The 18,806-nt window shown below is 37.2% G+C and overlaps 1 protein-coding gene across 2 annotated transcripts in view; it reads left to right on the forward strand.

Moving 5' to 3' along the window:
* Positions 1–18,806, forward strand: part of LOC127417188 (CD276 antigen-like) — a 136,987-nt gene that overhangs the window by 86,308 nt on the left and 31,873 nt on the right. For both annotated transcript variants that reach the window (XM_051657015.1, XM_051657016.1), the window contains exons 6-7: positions 7,429–7,482; positions 10,097–10,134. In XM_051657015.1, the coding sequence (XP_051512975.1) occupies positions 7,429–7,482; positions 10,097–10,119 (77 nt within the window). In that variant the 3' untranslated portion in view covers positions 10,120–10,134. The remainder of the gene's footprint in view (positions 1–7,428; positions 7,483–10,096; positions 10,135–18,806) is intronic.

The following is an 18,806-nucleotide window of genomic DNA, read 5'->3' on the forward strand; positions in this document are numbered from 1 at the left end:
GATGATAGTTAAGATGTGCCGGTGCGGTTGCCAGATATTAAATCCAGTAATCATTATACATGAATAAGACGTTGCATTTCTATTCTTTAGTGCCAAACATCAGACCTTTTGGTAACCGCGGTCCATTCTTAAAGTATCCCAAAAACACAACCTGTGATTCTTTGATTTTAACCCGTGATTGTGTTTTCAAATTATCCTAATTTGGCATGAAACCCTGGCAATGCTGCAGTCATGCACTGCTCCTGATCTGGGGATGAGAGAGCGAGAAGACGCATTTGCAGCACGGGTCTGCGCTGTTCAGAAAAACAATCAAGTTTCTCACTTGATTGACAGTATTTTTTTTTTTTTCTTTATGCCTTATTTTGTGGTCATTATGAGGAAGTATTCTAAAAGTATTCTAACAAAATGTTATAAAGTAACTGTATTCTGAATACAGGTGCTTGAAAACGTAACGGGGCTGAATACAGTTACTTCATTTTTGTATTCTGAATACTTAACGCTGTTACATGTATTCCGTTACAGCCCAAACCTGAATAAGATTTAGTGAACGGGTCAGCAACCTGTTGAGATAATCGAGTTGTTGAGTGAGTCAGATTCTCCACTTGCTCACTCTACTACTGCTACAGTATTTTCATCTTATCTGTCATTCAAAAGGATTTTCTAACCCCCAAATCACATTTTAAGAGTACATCACTCATTCCTGAGAAGTGGTACAAAACATGTCCCACAATTTTACCTGCCATTAGTTTTCGAAAATAGCAAAATTTCAGAAATTAAGACAAGAGACGATCACTAGAATGATCGTAAAGGAATAGTTCAGCCAAAAATTTAAATATTGTCATCATTTGGAATGACATCCCTCATGTTGTTTCAAACCTGCATAACTTTATTTCTTCTGCTGAACACAAAAGGAGGTAATTTAAAGATACACTTGTAACTTTTGGCCCGGTTGCAGTTGAAGCATAAAACTGCAAGTTAATTGTGGAGGAACATTGTTTTGGTAATTACATTATTTGGGCTTTGGCTCTGCTCTTCTGCATGGATGAATCTAATGTTTTGAGGCATAGAAGTGTACCCATGGTTGCAGGGTACACTTATCAGCACGAATGTCAGTAACGACATCAAATTTTGTGAGCAGGTAAGTATCTTCTGCTGTTGTTTTGACTTATTGAAAACATAATTATTTTAAAATAAATAACGTGACAAAAGTGAGGCACCGCTGACATTAGGCATAACGATTGCTAGTCATATCAGATAAGGTCAAATGGTGGAAACTATTATGACTTAACTAGCAGGTTATTCTAGGCAAAAAGACCAAGGTAATAAATGGTTTAGAGATTGGCATTTTTACCAACATAAAGGTAAAATTTTCCACTGTCCTTCCTCACAAATGTAATCAAGCACTGCAGTAACACAACCCATAATAAAATGCCCCATTAGAGTGGCTAAGGCTATCTAACAAACTACAACGCTAATGTTAGAGAGCTACCTGGCTGACAATCGGTCTAATAAAATATCTTGTCAAGCAAGAAAAAAGCCACCTCTGGGTCGGTTTAAAATCCTTTCTCGGACTTGTTACCACCTCTGAAAAGCCAAGCTGATGTTCATTTGTATTTTATTGCGGGTTCTGTCACTTTCTCTTTTTGCTTGCAGACTCTTCTTGGTTCGGGGTTTCTTTATTTTTACAATGGGTGATTCCTCAGAGGGTTGCCTTTTTGAACATTCCATGGTCAATGTTGCTCATTTTTTGTGGCTACAAGCTTTCAGCTTCAAGCTATTACCACACCTTCCACCGCACCATAAGCACCGGACCTTCTTTCTTTATTTACAGACATGATGTAAACACGCATGGACAAATGGCAGAAGTATGCAATTTTCCGTTAAATCCATCCGGACAGCTGTAAAATATAAGCCATTATTATAGGCTTATCATAGTGAATCGGGTAAGGCAAAAACATGGTTTAGAAGACGAATTTTTGGTGTACTCGCTCATTAATGATTTTTTAAAGAAAACAAAATCTTACAAAGTGTAACTTTAATGAATATTTGTTAGCTGAATTTAAAGGGATTGTTCACCCCAAAACGAAAATGATCTCATAATTTACTCACCCTCATAACATCCCAGATGTATATGACTTTCTTTTTTCTGCAGAACATAAATAATGATTTTTAGAAGAATATTTCAACTTTGTAGGTCCATACAATGCAAGTGAATGGGTGCCAAAATTTTTACATTCCAAAAACACATAAAGGCATCATAAAAGTAAACCATATGACTCCAGTGTATTAATCCATATCTTCAGAAGTGATATGATAGGTGTGGGTGAGAAACAGATCAATATTTAAGTCCTTTTTTGCTTGAAATTCGTCTCCCTGCCCAGTAGGGGACGGTATGCATGAAAAATGTGAATCACCTAAAACACAAGAAGAAGAATGTGAAAGTGATCTGTTTCTCACCACACCTATCATATCACTTCTTAAGATATTGATTTAACCACTGGAGTCTTATGGATTACTTTTATGATGACTTATGAGATTTTTGGAGCTTCGAAATTTTGGCACCCATTCTCTTGCATTGTATGGACCAAAAGAGCTAAGAAATTCTTCTAAAAATCTTCATTTGAGTTCAGCAGATGAAAGAAAGTCATACACATCTGGGATGGCATAAGGGTGAGTAAATGATGAGAGAATTTTCATTTTTGGGTGAACTGTTCCTTTAACACATTTGGAGTAGACAGTGACTAACTTTAACAATTAATAAAGCAGCCAAAGGTGTCTAAAAGTCCATACGTCATATTCCAAGTCTTCTGAAGGCATACGATCACTTTATATAATGAACAGACCATAATTTACAGTAAGTTGTTATTCACTATTAACCCGTCTATAGTCTTAGGGTAATTTTTGACCTGGCTCTTGTAAAGAATACATTATAAATACCACATAGTTGTTGGTACCAGAACCAAATGTTGTGACTTTGTCCAGACCACCAAAACAAACAAAATTAAAAAAGGAAATATAGTATTGGACATAATTGTTTAAGTGAAAAAACTATTTGTAACCAATTTTTCCTTACACTAAAAACCCTAATAAGTTCATTGCACTCATTTGATGGAGTAAACTCATTCCCTCATTTCCACTGAGTAATGGGGTCTCCCAAAACTTGAATATTTAAGTTCAGTTAACTTGGTTTTCAAGTAGAGTGAACTTAAAGGGGTCATGAACTGCCTTTTTTTTTACTGTTCACTGAGGTCCACTTATAATGTTATCAAGATTTTTACATCAAAAAACATCTTAGTTTAGAAGTAATAGGCTATTATCTGTCCTGTTTTGACCCCCCTCATCGTAACACACCGTTTGAATAGGCGTGGCGGATTGTAGACTCGGAAGTAAATGCCCACTGGTATGATTGGCTAACAGTTTTGCATATTTAAAAAACCTTTGCTTCTATGATTAGGTTCCAAAGTTCCAAAGGACAGCTCTGTGCCCACCGATGTAAACTTCTGCATTTATGTTTGACAGCCTACATCCTTCATAGATGGATGCTGCTGTGATTTAGGTTAAAAATGCATAAATACTCAGTACATATCAAACGATCTGTAATAACAGACAAAGCAATAGTGACCACGTAATAAAAGCAGTTACTCACACTTGTGTGGTGCGACATTACTGTCGGATCCAATATAGTCGGCACGGCATCGTCTTTTAGTTTCAATCTTTCTGAAAATCCTGCGTCGAATTGTGCCTTGTTTGTAAACGAATCCGTGGTAAAACGAAGTGAACAAAGGACCAATTTCTTACTGACGTGGTCTGGAACTTCATTAAAAATAAAGTTCATCCTCTCTTTCCTAATGTTGGGATCAGAAGGAAGGCAATGCGAAGACTTTGTTTTTCCACAACTTGGCAGTGCACAGCGTCTTGTTGTCTTCGGAGCCATCTTTATCGTTTGGTTTCTGCATAGACCTGCATTTGCCTCTCTCGTTATTTACCTACTATATGCGTGAATCTGTGGGCTAAACAGGCAGTGATGTAGAAGCAGGCGTTGATCATCTTCTGCGGAGGCAGTGTTTAGCCACACTATTATGTAATAAAGTGGCACATTTCACATCCTGACATTTTGGCAGATTGGCTTAAATATAAGCTGTATTTAGACTAACGAGAAAGTTTTGAGTTCTGAAACTTACAGGATGTTTTTATTGTACAATGACCTCTTATATGTCAAAAGATCAAGGGAATTTTGATTTCTCAGTTCATGACCCCTTTAACTATTTAAGTTGAGTTAACTACATGCAAGTAAACTTAACTCAGATTTGAATTTAAATATTGTTGTTTCTACTGTTGTACATTTTAATTGAATTGATTCAATTTTAGATCAAACAACAGCACAGCTCAAATAAAGATGATAACTGATTCTAGGTCAGTTATTAAATAATTCTTTACAGAAATGCATATATGCACTTCAGCTGCACATGCACAAAGAGAACTGAGACAGTGTGACCAGGGTCCAACTTGACCAAAGAGACACAGATGACATTACACCAAACAACTATTTGCAACAAAACATAAATAATACAACAAAAGAGCTAGAACATCTATGAATTCTTAATAACAATTATTTAAATTCCCCAATCTGTTCCCTTTGACCAAGGAAACATAATTCAACCAGCAAGGGATTGTGGGTATTCCCCATAGCCTCAATTTTGTACTCAGTAGTTTGAGTTATTAACACTTCAAATCTTAAATCTGTGGATTTTTAAGAAAAATAAGTTCAATGAACTTAAATATTTAAGTTATGAGTCCAAAACTTGACATTTCAAGTAATACATAATTAAGACAACTTGATTTTTACAGTAATGACAACTTTAGGGTTTACAGTGTACATTGTCTTAACGGGACAATTTTGACCTTTATGGGAAAAAAAAAACACTTGACCTTTCACCTTCTGACTTTCTGATGTTATGCAGCTTTAAATATTTTATTTTTATTTTTTATTTTTTTGTATGTATATGAATCAAATTTGACCTCAAAATATTTCAAATTTTCTCAAATATAGCCCCTAGCCCCATACTGTTCTCTAGCTTCCCCACCTGCTTTACTGGGTACTGCATAATTCCCACAAATTGCATTATTTTCTGTAAAACGGGATTTGTGCAAATGTCCACACACACACAGAGTATTTTTAACAGTTTTGAACAGGCAATATGTAGTAAATACATTTACTAACATTATTATTATTATTATTATTATTATTATTATTATTTTATTTTATTTTTTTTTAATGAAAGGGTACAATGGGGCTAAAGGCCCACCCAATTGTAGAATATTCATTGTATGTTATTTTATCTGAAAACATTATATGGCAGAAAGAACTGTTACAGCACCTTCCTAAATCCCTTAAACACTGCATGTGTGCAAACAGTGTTTGAAGTGGGAAGGAATGGATTCATTGCAATGGATGTGCAAAGTTTGCCCATTTTGACTGCTAAAAAAAAAAAAAAAGACAATACAGATTTATTTGTGAAATAGACATGCACTAAAATTGTAACTCTACAAGCAGAATAAATCAGAAATTGTTGTAATATAGCTGAGATAATATAAAATGCCCAAAGTGATTGAAATAAACATAAATTGAGACATCATTTGCCAATGTTTGCCAAGTTTTTAAACTTTATTTATTTATTTTATTCTTTTAAAATTAGATAAATTCATTAATATTCAGAATGTTGCCCTTTTCCCCAATCATTATACACTTTGGAAATAGCTGAGCTCATGTGGTGAATGGGGTGGTCTGAGAGGTGCAGGCCTAATTGATGCTGTCTGCTCCAGTAAAGCTGCGGGTACTATGGTGGAGATTGGACTGGACACTCCTCACATCACACTGTGGAACACAAGGTTGAGGAGGTCAGTCAGAGTCGAGAGCCGAGTTACTCATTTTCTTGGCTGTCATAATATGTGTGGAGAGGTTGAGGGGGATCCTAACTACAGTGAGCAGCTTCTGAGATGGGTCTGTTAGCTCACATATCAGGGTTGAGAGCCACTAGAGAAGGAAATGAACAATGTAGGTTTGTTCTCTTCTTTTCTCTTCTCTTCTCTTCTCTTCTCTTCTCTTCTCTTCCCTCCCTCCTCTCCTCTCCTCTCCTCTTTTCTTTACTCTGTTCTACTCTACTCTTTCTCTTTTGCTGAAATCGGTCTGTGCTTACCGAAAATCAACCCAGTGTAGAAGTGTTGTTGAGGTGCGATGTCTACAGGGTGGCGCCAAAAGCCTGTTGTATTTTTAGTTGTTAACGAAGTAATGCAGTCAACAGGAATGCATACTTTATTAACCCTATGCCCTAACCTTAAACCCAACCCTGAACCTAATCATCCGTGGTGTAAAAATTAAATTTTAGAGGGAAAATGCAACCTCCAAATTGTGCTTATCATTGCTTATGTGAGCGCAATTACTTCCTGGTTAGAATATACTGTATATTCTCCTTTATTTTGATAGATTATTTTTGGGATGTACAGTATGTCTTTAAAATGTTAAAATATATGAAGATTTTAAAAACTTCTCTACTCTCGTTTCCATATGTACATCTCAGAAAATTCCAGGAGTTACACTGCATATTTCCATGTAATCAATGTGAATAGTCAGAAATCCTCTTTTTGTCACAGAGCAAAGCCTTCACTCTAATTCTTGGCCTAAAATTTTATTAAAGAGAATCCATAAAAGAGAGGTATCCATTATTATCTCTATTAAAGAGACCAGATGCGAACAAACACACTTGATATACAGTGTACACTGTATATATTGTGTAGGTGTGGGAATAAAGAATGGATTTGTGAAGGACGGTGTTCTTAATATCTACAAATTATGAGTCCATACCAGTCATTAAATTTGCATACGTTTACACAGCTGTTCAATATCTCATCTCACTACCTTAAAGGAATAATTCACTCAAAGATGAAAATCCTAATTTACTCACATCATGTCACTTAAAATCCCACGTGAACCCATTTGTGCATGATATTCCAAGTCTTATAAAGTCAAATTATAGCTTTATGTGAGGAAAAGACTAAAATGTAAGTCATTACTCACTGAACAAAACTACAAATGCCTATATTGTACTTTTCCACTTTAGTTTTCTTTACCTTATTTAATTTCAGTTGTGAATCTGTGTCTAATTTCAAAAAAAAAAATTCTGTATGGTTTTACACTTGACATTTTTACATGGTTTGCCCCTGCAAGCCTCACAGGATGAATGTCGCAACATTCATACTTGTACACATTTTGAAATGTCCCTGAACTCTTCTTCTTTTTCCTCAGCATGTGTGAATAAATGTTTTACATCTGCCTCTTGAAGAGCAAAATGGATATCTTTGACACCTAGGGTACAACATTTATTTGGATACTGGAAACTCATTCTATCTAACCTTATCTTTTTTTTATAGAGGAAGAAGCTAAAGAACTTGAGGAAGCCAAAGAACTAAAAGAAACCAATTCAGGTCAGTCACTCAGAATACTTTGTAAAAATGTATAAACGTATAGGATAACATTCACAGTCAAATTACATGCTTATAATGTTCCAATATAGTCACTTCAGCCACTTGTTGCTAATGTTTGGATCTATTTTCTGATCACCCAATAGTTATCAATGACATGTAAACAATGCATCGTGTAAATTTCACATCTGCATCATGCAGAAAACTACATCATGTGTTGATGTATACATATGTCTGATGTCCAAAAGTTGCAGAAGAATGAGTTGTTGTTGCATCCTGGTTTTGTAAAATGGTCTTTTGGAGGATGTTTTTAGTTCTGTAAGTTACATTAGTTTAACAGTATATCAAGCACTTTTATCTCAAAAGATCAGGGAAAATTTGCTTCCCCATGGCATGACTCCTTTAAGAAAAGTGGCCAACACCTTAAGACACACACACACACACATACCCTTCAAACCATTGGTATTTTTGGGACCAATCTTGGGCAACTTCTACAATGTGCAATTTTTATTAAAACTTTTTGGTAGATGGCTATTCTATTAATGTTAGCTATTCTGGGCTCTGGCTTGAGAAAAAAGAAAAAAGTAATGGTTCAATTTCTTAATGACCCTCAATGGCATTGTAGTAATTATGATATTAAATGCAACCGGGTGAAATGTGATTGCACATCTGAAACGAGCATGAAGAGCGCATTGATAGGACTCTCAATCAACATAAAACCCTTCTTTAGTCATTTCATTTTGTCTTAATCATTCTTTTTTGTGACATGTGAAAAAAAAATTAATCTCTGTGACAATTCATGTTGGTTGCTGCCTAAATTGCCACAACTGTCAAGCAGAACAAGCCCCTCGCCAATCGCCCTTAGGTGAAGGCCAAAGTAAACGCTGGCAGAGTCCAGCTTTGGCTCCCCCTGTGGCTTTAATATCATTAAAGATTCATTTGACTCCTTTAGTCTGATTGAATTATTCAGCCTGGCCATGAGCAGCAGAGTTAATACTATGAGATTTTAATAAGCAGGCAGGTGAAGAGGGTCAGCAAGAGAGAAAGAGAAAACGAGAGAAAGATTGAGGGGCAAAGAGTGAAAGAGAGAAAGCCATAAAGACAGACGGGGGGGGAAGCGAGAGAGAGAGGATCAAAATGTGTCTGTGATAATGGGGTCTCATGAATATTGCACATGTGATGTGTGTCAAATGTGTACTCAGATGACATGACATGGAATGTTGACAGGGTGGGAACTCCGGAACTTTCAGAAGACTCCCACAGGCTGCTATTAAGCTTTGAATTGAATTGGCGATGCACAACAGGATATTGAATTGGAATTTGAATTGGAATGACAAGAAAAGGAATTTACTGAATTGCAATTCTTGTAAACCTGCTTCATGTTGTTTGGCTCTTTTTTTGGGGGGGGTTAGCATACGCATATTAATTTCTTTGAATTCCATTCCATTTTTCCATTCCCCCCATGCCTCAAAACATCTTATTAAAACTCATTTATTTAAACTCAAAAATACTCAAAAACATTGGTAACTATAGTTCTGGAAGTAGCAGTTGCCTTGTATCCTAATACATATAATTTTATCAACAGATGGAACTGAACATAAATTAGCTCTATTAATTCATGGCACAGCCCATATAGTCAATTTATATGTTTATCTCCATGCAGTAATGTGAAATGCAAGCGATAATAAATATATGGTAATGGATTTGTCATTAATTTGTTCTGCTATGCATCACAAAGCATGTATTGTGTATTGTTCAGAGTGAATTATTAGAATAATATTTTGGTAGGAGGTGTTTGTGACAGCATGTGCTTTATATATTTTCACCCTGTTGAATTATTAGCTGTGCTTGCAAAAAAACATTGGCATGTAACTTCACCTGCACCGTTTGTGCTATGGACAAGAATGATACTTCAGATGGCTTGTTGAAAGGAGGTGTGATATTAATATAATTTATTGATTTGTGAATATTGTGATTACAAAGTGATTTGACTTGGACAATAAAAGCGACAAAAAATAAACCAGACTTACAGGAGGTACCCAAGCCACATCTCGGGACAAACACACACACACAAACGCATGCACGCAACCACGCACACACACACAAATTATTCCTCTGTCTTTTCTTTCTCTCTGTCATCCTTATTCTTTTGTCTCTACTGACGTCATCATTATAGAACTCTTTATGCCATTCATGGCCTGTCGATCTGACATGCTATTGCAACCCTTGGCAACTGATCACCCCAGGAAGCTCCATTCAACTGACTCTCCCTTTAGACCAGCGCTGTATTCCTAGGTGTTTTGTTGTTGTTGTTGTTATTGTTTGCATGCATTTGTGTTGCTTGCTTACAATTAAATGTCACATACTTTGGCACACCTAAAAAGCTTAGGGGAAAAAGAAAAGAGAAAAAGCAGGCCTTCTATTGGAGTGTTGGTTAGGTTGTAATGATGTTGGGTGTATAGACTGCAGTTAGTTCTCCAGGGAGTATGAGCCTGAGATGGTTGTTACTAGCCCAGCTGAACTCAATACTGCAATACTTTTTTTTTACTGGCCTTGAGTTGTTTACCTCTTTACACACATCCTTAAAGAAAACTGTTTTGTTCTCTCTTTGTTTCAGCTGCAACACCTCTAAAGAGCTAAAACTGGATACCAAAGGTAAGTTTGTTAATGATTTACTGTATCTCTGACCAGAATATTTGCACAGGAAAAATATTCATGTCTTATTGTTGGATGCCACGAAATACTTTTGGTAATTTGACATGTTATACTGCATCTATAACAGCATTTTTCTAATTCTATCATTTTTTTTATGGCAACACTGCACAATAAGTTTGTTTTTGTTAACATTAGTTAACTTCATTAGTTAACACAAACTAAAAATGAACAATACTTTTACAGCACATATTAATCTTGGTTAATGTTTATCTCAACATACTAGTACAAATTTAACATTAAAAGTTGTATTAGTAAATGTATTACAAACTAACAATGAACAATTGTACATTTATAAATGAACATTATTGTTCATTGTTAGTTCATGATCTCTTAGGCATTTACTAATGTTAATGAATATAACTTTATTGTAAAGTGTTACCATTATTATTATTTAGCTATTACACTTCCCATTATACTTTTAGATACATTTTAACCTAAACTCTTCAAGTTGATTAAAAAAAATAAAAAAATAATCCATGGACACGTAAGTGTCAACTACCCTTTTACTATCTGAGTGGAATTTTTCAGAGGTTGTTGTGCCTTCTGCTCCTTGTTTCATGTGACAAGTGTTTACGAGCAGTGAGGTCTGCGGCGATCGCCATTTTAATAAGGCATCATAATCTTTATTCCGTGAAGGACATTGAGAAGTTCCTGAAGTCTTGACATTCTGCTTCCATAATATCCACTAGGTCAATGGTTTCCATGACGAATTCATTTCAGTGTCAAGTCATTAAAGTGGCCTGTTGGACTGCTCCTCTGCCCTACCATGTTAAGCCTGATTACTGCTAATCACCAGCCCTTTGAATCATTAAAAATCCAGACACAGGTGCAAACGTATAGCGATGAGGTTGTAAGAAAAATCTATTTGAAAGAGAAGGGGAGAGAGGGTGACTGGTCGTTGCTAAGGCGAGGAAATAAAACACCAGATTTCCTAGACACGTAGGAGGAAACTGACACACTGACATTCAACGAGTCACACTATTTTTAACTGCCACTCCTCACGTCTTATGTGAGAAATTGGCACTATGTTTTTTTAATTGGAGGCCATGCCAGTATGCCATCCAGATATATTAGCTTATGTTCTGACAACAAACATAATTTAGATCAAAGGAAATTATGTAGACGTGTCGATCAATTTTAAAGTAACCAGGCTGGCTGAGATGAGGGAGATTGCATAAATGTAATCATCTTTATGGAGCTTTGTCATGGCTAGAGAGTTTGTTTTTTTAGTTTTTTTTTTAATTATTATTCATATGTTTATATGTTATACAGTAGATGTTGGTGAACAAAATATATATATATATATATATATATATTTTTTTTGTATGCTATTTTTATTTATTTTTTACACTTTTGCTGTTTCATGAATTGTTTTGTGTTTCATAAACATTTAACAGTTTACATTTTGATAAAAGCATTTTTAATATAATAAAATGTAATATAGTATAATATAATATAATATAGTGTTTGAGTGCCCCAGTAACTGTTGTGTGGATCATGAGCTCCTGGTAGGGCCTCCCTTGTCAAATTGGTTTTAGGTGAGAGGCCAGTCAAAGAGTAAACCTCGATGGGGATTGGACTCTCTCCTGCTCCGGAGTCACTCAGGGTGAGAGGTGCCGAGGGCGTGGGGATACTCACAAGCCCTCAGCTCGGCACCACGATTTTGGAGTTTAGCCCAGTAGATGAGATGGTCGCCTCAATGCGACTTCATGTTGCAGGAGGGAATGCTCTAGCTGTGGTCTGTGCCTATGCACCAAATCGCTGTTTGGAGTATCCAGCCTTCTTGAAGACCCTGAGTGGTGCCTTGGAAGGGATGCCTGGGAACTCCATAGTTCTGCTGGGCAACTTCAGTGCTGATGTTGGCGACAATGGAGAAACCTGGAGGGGAGTGATTGGGAGGAATGGCCCACTCAATCTGTACTCCAGCTGTGTTTTGTTTTTGGACTTCTGTGCTGGTCATGGATTGGCCATAACAAACACCATGTTCGAACACAGGGTTGTTCATAAGTGTACTTGGTACCAGAGCACCTTAGGCTAAATGTCATTGATCGACTGTATTGTTGTATCATCAGACCATTGGCCATATGTTTTGGACACTCAAGTAAAGAGAGGAGCAGAGCTGTCAACTAATCACCACCTGGTGATGAGTTGGATCAGATTGCGGAGGAGGCTGCCGGACAGACCTGGCAAACCTAAGTGAATTGTGAGGGTGAACTGGGAAGGTCTGGTGGAGTCTTCTGTCCAGAAAATCTTTAACTACCACCTCTGAAGGAGATTTTCCCACATCCCTAGGGGGGCTGGGGACATAGAGTCCGAATGGGCCCTGTTTAAAGCCTCCTTTGCGGAAGTGGTTGCTTGGAGCTGTGGCTTTATGTTTGTGTCCACATTCTCGGCAGTAAGTCAAGCTTGTTCTCAGTGGGTGTTGGACTCTGCCAAGGTTGTCCTTTGTCAACTTTCCTGTTTGTGATATTCATGGATAGGATTTCAAGGTGCAGCCGAGGATCAGAATGCGTCCAGTTTGGGGGCCCCAGGATTGCATCTTTGCTATTTGCCAATGATGTTGTCCTGATGGCATCATCAGGCTGTGACCTCCAGCATGCACTGAGGCAGTTTGTGGCTGAGTGTGTTGGACTCTGACATATTGGGATGAGAGTCAGCACCTCCAAGTCTGAGGTCATGGTTCTCTGTTGGAAAAGGGTGGATTGTCCCCTCTAGGTAGGGAGTGAGCTGCTTCCTGAAGTGGAGGAGTTTAAGTATCTTGGGGTCTTGTTTACGAGTAAGGGTAAACTGGAGCATAAGACTGATAAGCAGATCAGTGCAATGGCGGCAGTAATGTAGTCATTGTACGGGACCATGGGGGTGAAGAGGGAGCTGAGTCTGCGGTCGAAGCTTTCAGTTTACCACTCAATCTATGTTCCTGCCCTCACCTGTGGTCATGAGTTTTGGGTAGCAACCGAAAGAATAAGATTGCGGATGCAATCGGCTGAAATGAGCTATGCCCAAGGCAACCTCCACTCCTATGTTTCCAACTCTGTGTTTGCTTTTCTGGGATATTTTTTAGAAATTGTATCATCAGCTAGGGTAAAAGGCCTGAGGGGTACCTTAGTCTTATAAAATCATCCTTCTCTGTTGTTCTTCTGAGAGCTGTGGATCTATTTCATACAAATTAGATGTAATTTGCCCATGCAGGCATGAGGACCTGCTGATCACTACGCTAATATTTTTGATTTTGTCAATGAAAAACATAATTGCTTCTGCTGTTTGAGAGCAGTTCAGAGGGAACCTGAGTTGGAGGGTTAGATATATAAAGTATGGGTGTTGTTGATGTTCTTGTTAATAATGCTTGGTTGTGAAATCTGATGTATTTCTGACTGAAACAGGATATTCAATGAGGAAAAAATGTAGCCCATATTTGATTTTATCCATTGGGAATTTATGGATTATTAAAAGTGGGCATTTTATACCAGAATGAAGCCAGGTGATTGAAAGGTAGGAGTTGCAATACACTGCACTGGTAAATCATTCACAGTAAAATGATAAACATGCATTAAGAAAGTAAAAAAGGTTCATTTTGATTTCATGTTGACTTTCAAGGGCTAGCCATGCAGTGTCTGCGTTTTGCCCCAAAGCAATGTCAAATTGACGTAGAATCGCCAGCAGATTAGATACATTTTCCATACGGCTCGAGTAGGCCCTAGTCTTTCTGTCACATATCACAACAGAAATGAAGGAGCCACTGTACAAACTGTTGACCAAAACCATTGTTCTGTTTTGCAGGTACATTAGTCCATGTCCACCTTCTTTAGGAAAGTAAAACACACTCTGCAGTACCTAGTGTAATTTGTCCCAGAGAACAACCCACTCAATCAGCCTTCATTTTAAATAGCAGGTATGGAGGAAGATGTGTCAAACTTGTGCCAAAAAGAGGACATCACTAAATTGTTAATAACTGGTGCACAGCCGCTATATGACACATTTGGAGTCAGCCATTTTCATTTGTCTAGTCAACCTTTTACTTTTTTAATGGCCCATTGCCGATTTTTCTGTACAATAGCCTCATTCCCTAAAAACACCTAAATGCCCATTTTCTCCAAACCAAACCAAACCATCAGGAAGAATTTGCTTCCCACCCACCAAAACTTATAAGGAAAACATCACTTTAATTCTAATTTACCTTGGCAGAAGATTAAACCCTAAAATGTCTTTGTCCACTGATCAGTACTGCTAACTGTACATTGTTCTTATAAATTCCCTTGCCCATCCCTTCCAAGGCACCACTCAGGGTCTTCAAGAAGGTCGGATACTCCAAACAGCAATTTGGTGCATAAGATTTCATCACTTCTAAAATGAAGGGACATTTGATAAAGTGAAAGTGAAAACTCCAACCCCAAGAGCTAGCATCATTAACAATGAGTTCGACTGATCTCACAGCTCCAAATTAAAGGTGAAGTGTGTAATTTTTTCGATGTTAAAATGCATTGGCCACAACACTTGCAATGCTCCACCCACTTGCTCCTGCGTGCACTCCAACAGCGAGAGGAAGAGAGAAAGCAAGATCTTTATTGCCAAACACTAGGAGTCTACAAAATACATCAAAGTCTAATACAAAAAACAACCAGCCCCCTCTAGCAGTTGAGAAAAGAGATGATGATTGGAAGAAGGAAGATAGAGAGGATGAGGAGGGAAAAAATAAAGCTGTAATTGCAGTCCCACACAAAGTGTTTTAGACCCTTTACTGAAATAGCCTTGCAAATTTAAGACATGTAATGCAGTGGCCTAAGCATTTCCACAAGCCCTCTTTTTTAATCTAATGTAATTTACACTGATGTTGATAGCCACAAGTTAGGTATTTGTGCCTTTGATCACCATTGTCTTTAACTCCACGGAAAGTTGTTTTCACCTTCGTTGAAGTTTCCAGAATAGACAAATTTAAATGGAGAGTTCATCCAAAAACAGACATTTTCTTATAATTTACTCACCCTCATGTTGTTCCAGACTTTTATGACTCTTCCATGGAAAATAAGAGGAGAATATTTGAAGAATATTGATGCTGCCCTTTCCCATACAATGAAAATGAATGGTGACTGAGGTTGTTAGTCCCTAACATTCTGCCTAAAATCTATTTTGGTGTTCCACAGAAGAAAGCAAGCAATACAGGTTTGTAACAACATGAGAGTGAGTATTATCGACAGAATTTCCATCTTGGGGGAAACTTTCCCTTTAAGCTCCTGAGCTGAGTCACAGGTGATCATTTTTCTTAATATTGCATGGCTGCATTATGTATTGACCGTTTAATTTAATGCAGCATACAGCATGTCTTATTTAAGAAAAGTCAGAGCATGTGATTACTGTTTACTGATCCAATATCATGGGATGTTTTCCCCCCATTAACCTCTGTGATATTCAAATATTGATATTTTCAATAGATTAATGCAGTTCTGCTGCAGTATATTTCATTCCGGATGTATAGTAATATACAGTATATACACACATTAATTTATTCATATACTTTCACTGCAGTTTTGTCAAATTCATGCATTCTTCTTTTCTCTATTATAAGGTCATGTTATTCTAACAGCTACAGTACTCAAGTAAAACCAAGACTCACTAAATTTAATTAATGTCTATTTGTCCTAGTGATGCGCTGGAATCTCTTAGGTGTGTTTCCTGAGTCTCGACACATTGGTTGCGTCCAAAACTGAAAGGCAGCTGCCTTGTTGCCCAGACAGTTAATGACTTTGACAGGCAGCATTTCTTTTCAGGCACTTTTTTGTAAACTTGGCAGACTGATCTGAAATCAGAAACAGTAGGTTAACTGTTTTTTAGCCAAAATCAATCTGTGCTTACCGAAATTCGAAACACTGTCCCCAGTGGCCAAATCGGTAAGTGTTGTTGGGCCTGTGGGCACATGTGAGCTCCATTTTCCATGTTTAATGTCCACCGAGGGGCAGCTATCGATCCAACCAGAACATCCAAGCCAAACCCAGCCATTACAAAAAATCCAGGCATTATGTCTTAATCTAGGCCCATTTGTCTGCCATTTTAAGACAATGATGCAAACCTATTCTTCAGAATAAGGATACACAGCTAAATATATATATATTTTTTTTGTTTGTTTTTTTTTTTTTTTTTCAGAAATAAATGACAGTATTTAAATACATGTAAGATTGTGTGTCTAAAAAATATACACCAGAAAACTCAGTATTCTTGTCACTTTGTATTCTTGTCAATTTGAGAATTGAGCCGTATTTCCTTTCCTCCTGAATGGAAAAGTAATGGTTCATCCCAGTGGTTCAAGACTTTGTATAAAACTTAATGGCTGTCATAGCAATCCCTTTCAACAGATAGAGCCAATAGGGGCAATTAGTGGCAGATAATGGCTCGCCCACCCTCACCTTAAGTACTGCACTAAAATATTGATTTAATTCCAATCCTATATGTTACCCTTATCCATTTGCTTTCACTCTAAAAATATCTCTCATCCTGGCAAGCTTTCCATAGGGCCACACATGTATAAATGGTGAGAGCCGAGGGAGGGAAAGACTCAGAAAGACGAGGCCTTTTTAGGAATGTCAGGATGGTAGCAATGTGATAGAGAGCAAGAGTGCCTTAGGATAATTATAGTTTCTATCAGTGGATGATATACGGAAAGAGGATGTAAAGAGACATGAGTGGTGTAATAAAGAAGTAGGGCTGGTCAGGGACAATACGATACCTTCACGATGCCTAATTAATTCTTAATGTGAACTGAAACCAATTGGGGGTCAACTAGGGCTTTAAGAGCAATGTTTGTAATGCCCTTGTGCTTGCACCGAAAAGAGAAAAAAACAAAGTATGTTTTATTGTCATGTTGCTGATAGCTTTATGGATCAAACAAAATATGAAAAGGAACCCAAGACAATGAATAATCAATTTATGTTTGACCAATCAGAGATGCTCGCTGTTGACCGGAAGCCGTCTCCCCTTAGGTAACACAGTTAACTGTAGCCACTTTTCACCATCAGACCCAATATTCTCATTGTGGAACCATGCCGTTCCATACTGAAATGGCTCGTTTGCATGGTTAGTTTCTTTTTCCACTGTGGGGCTGCAAAATCCAGTGACCAGTTGTGAGTCGCATCGTCACTAAAGCCGTTCCACCAGAATTTTTCTCTATCCTGAGTAAGGTTAGCTAACTGAGCTGATAAATCCTGTCTGGGAGCGGTTTGCGATCATACCGTATCAAACTATGCTCAAGTGAAAATGCTAGTTGAACTGTTTCTAATCATGCTCAGAACTGTTCACAATGGAGGAAAGGGCATTTTGTGTGTCAAGCTAATTAACAAAAGTTTGATGGATTAAAGACAACATTAAATCAAAATGTACTCCATTTACTTTCTAAATAAATGTCCCTGGTCTTACTGTGTATGATTCATCAGTTCATGTCATTCTAAAAAATAAAAAAGTTTGGTCTCATAATATTTTATGAATCTTTCTTGTAATAGTGGCAAAATTCTGTCTGTGTAAAAAATGTGGATGTGTTCTTTGACAGTGAGCTCAAGTTTGACAAACAAGTCAACTATGTTGTTAAATCTAGTTTCTTTCATCTAAGATCATTTGCCAAAGTGAAGTCGTTTCTTTCTTTTGAGAATTTTGAAAAGGCAATTCATGCACTTATTACATCAAGGCTTGACTTCTGTAATTCAGTATATAAGGGAATCAGTCAATCAGCTCTTTCTCGGTTACAAACAGTACAAAATGCAGCTGCTAGTCTTCTGACTGGTGTAAGAAAACGTGAACACATCACCCCAGTTTTAGTCTCACTACACTGGCTGCCAGTCCGCCATAGAATTGATTTTAAAGTCATCTTACTGGTATATAAATCCTTAAATGGCTTGGCACCATTTTATCTTTCTGAACTCTTATCTGGGCATCACCCCGGGAGGTCTCTAAGATCTACAAACCAGATGTTACTATCAGTACCTAGGACTAGACTGAAATCAAGAGGAGACCGTGCATTTGCTGTAGCTGCACCTAAGCTTTGGAATATTCTGCCTGTTTGTATCAGAACTGCAAAAACTGTACATGTTTTTAAATCAAAGGTTGAAAGTTATCTGTTTTCTATAGCTTTTAATAAATGATGGTTTCTTGTTGCATGTTATACTTCATGTGATGTATTGTTTGTATTATGCTGTATGTTATTTTTACAATGTTATGTACAGCACATTGGTCAACAGTGGTTGTTTTTAAATTGTGCTTTATAAATAACATTGACATTGACAAAAGCCTAACTTTTCATGATCCAATTAAATTTCAATGGATACAGTAAAGTTCCTTCATTATTTCTTGCTAATGTTCAGTTTCACAAATCTGTCACATTACAGACATTAAAGGTTTGGAAATACTTTTTCCATCTTGTCTTGAACAGAATTTAACACCACATAGTTAAGTTATGCAAAACCAGAAAGTTTTTTGTCAACTGAGCATCTTAAAAGGATAGTTTCAGAAAAAGTTGTGCAGATCACAACATATTCATCTGGCAGGTGAAAATGTAATTGTACCAAAATGCACGACACAAACTAGTAGATACTGGCTTTATTGTTCTTGCATTATAAATGGTTGTTCTGACATGG

The sequence above is a fragment of the Myxocyprinus asiaticus genome, chromosome 26 (genome assembly GCF_019703515.2).
Source record: "Myxocyprinus asiaticus isolate MX2 ecotype Aquarium Trade chromosome 26, UBuf_Myxa_2, whole genome shotgun sequence".
Taxonomy (NCBI): Eukaryota; Metazoa; Chordata; class Actinopteri; order Cypriniformes; family Catostomidae; genus Myxocyprinus; species Myxocyprinus asiaticus.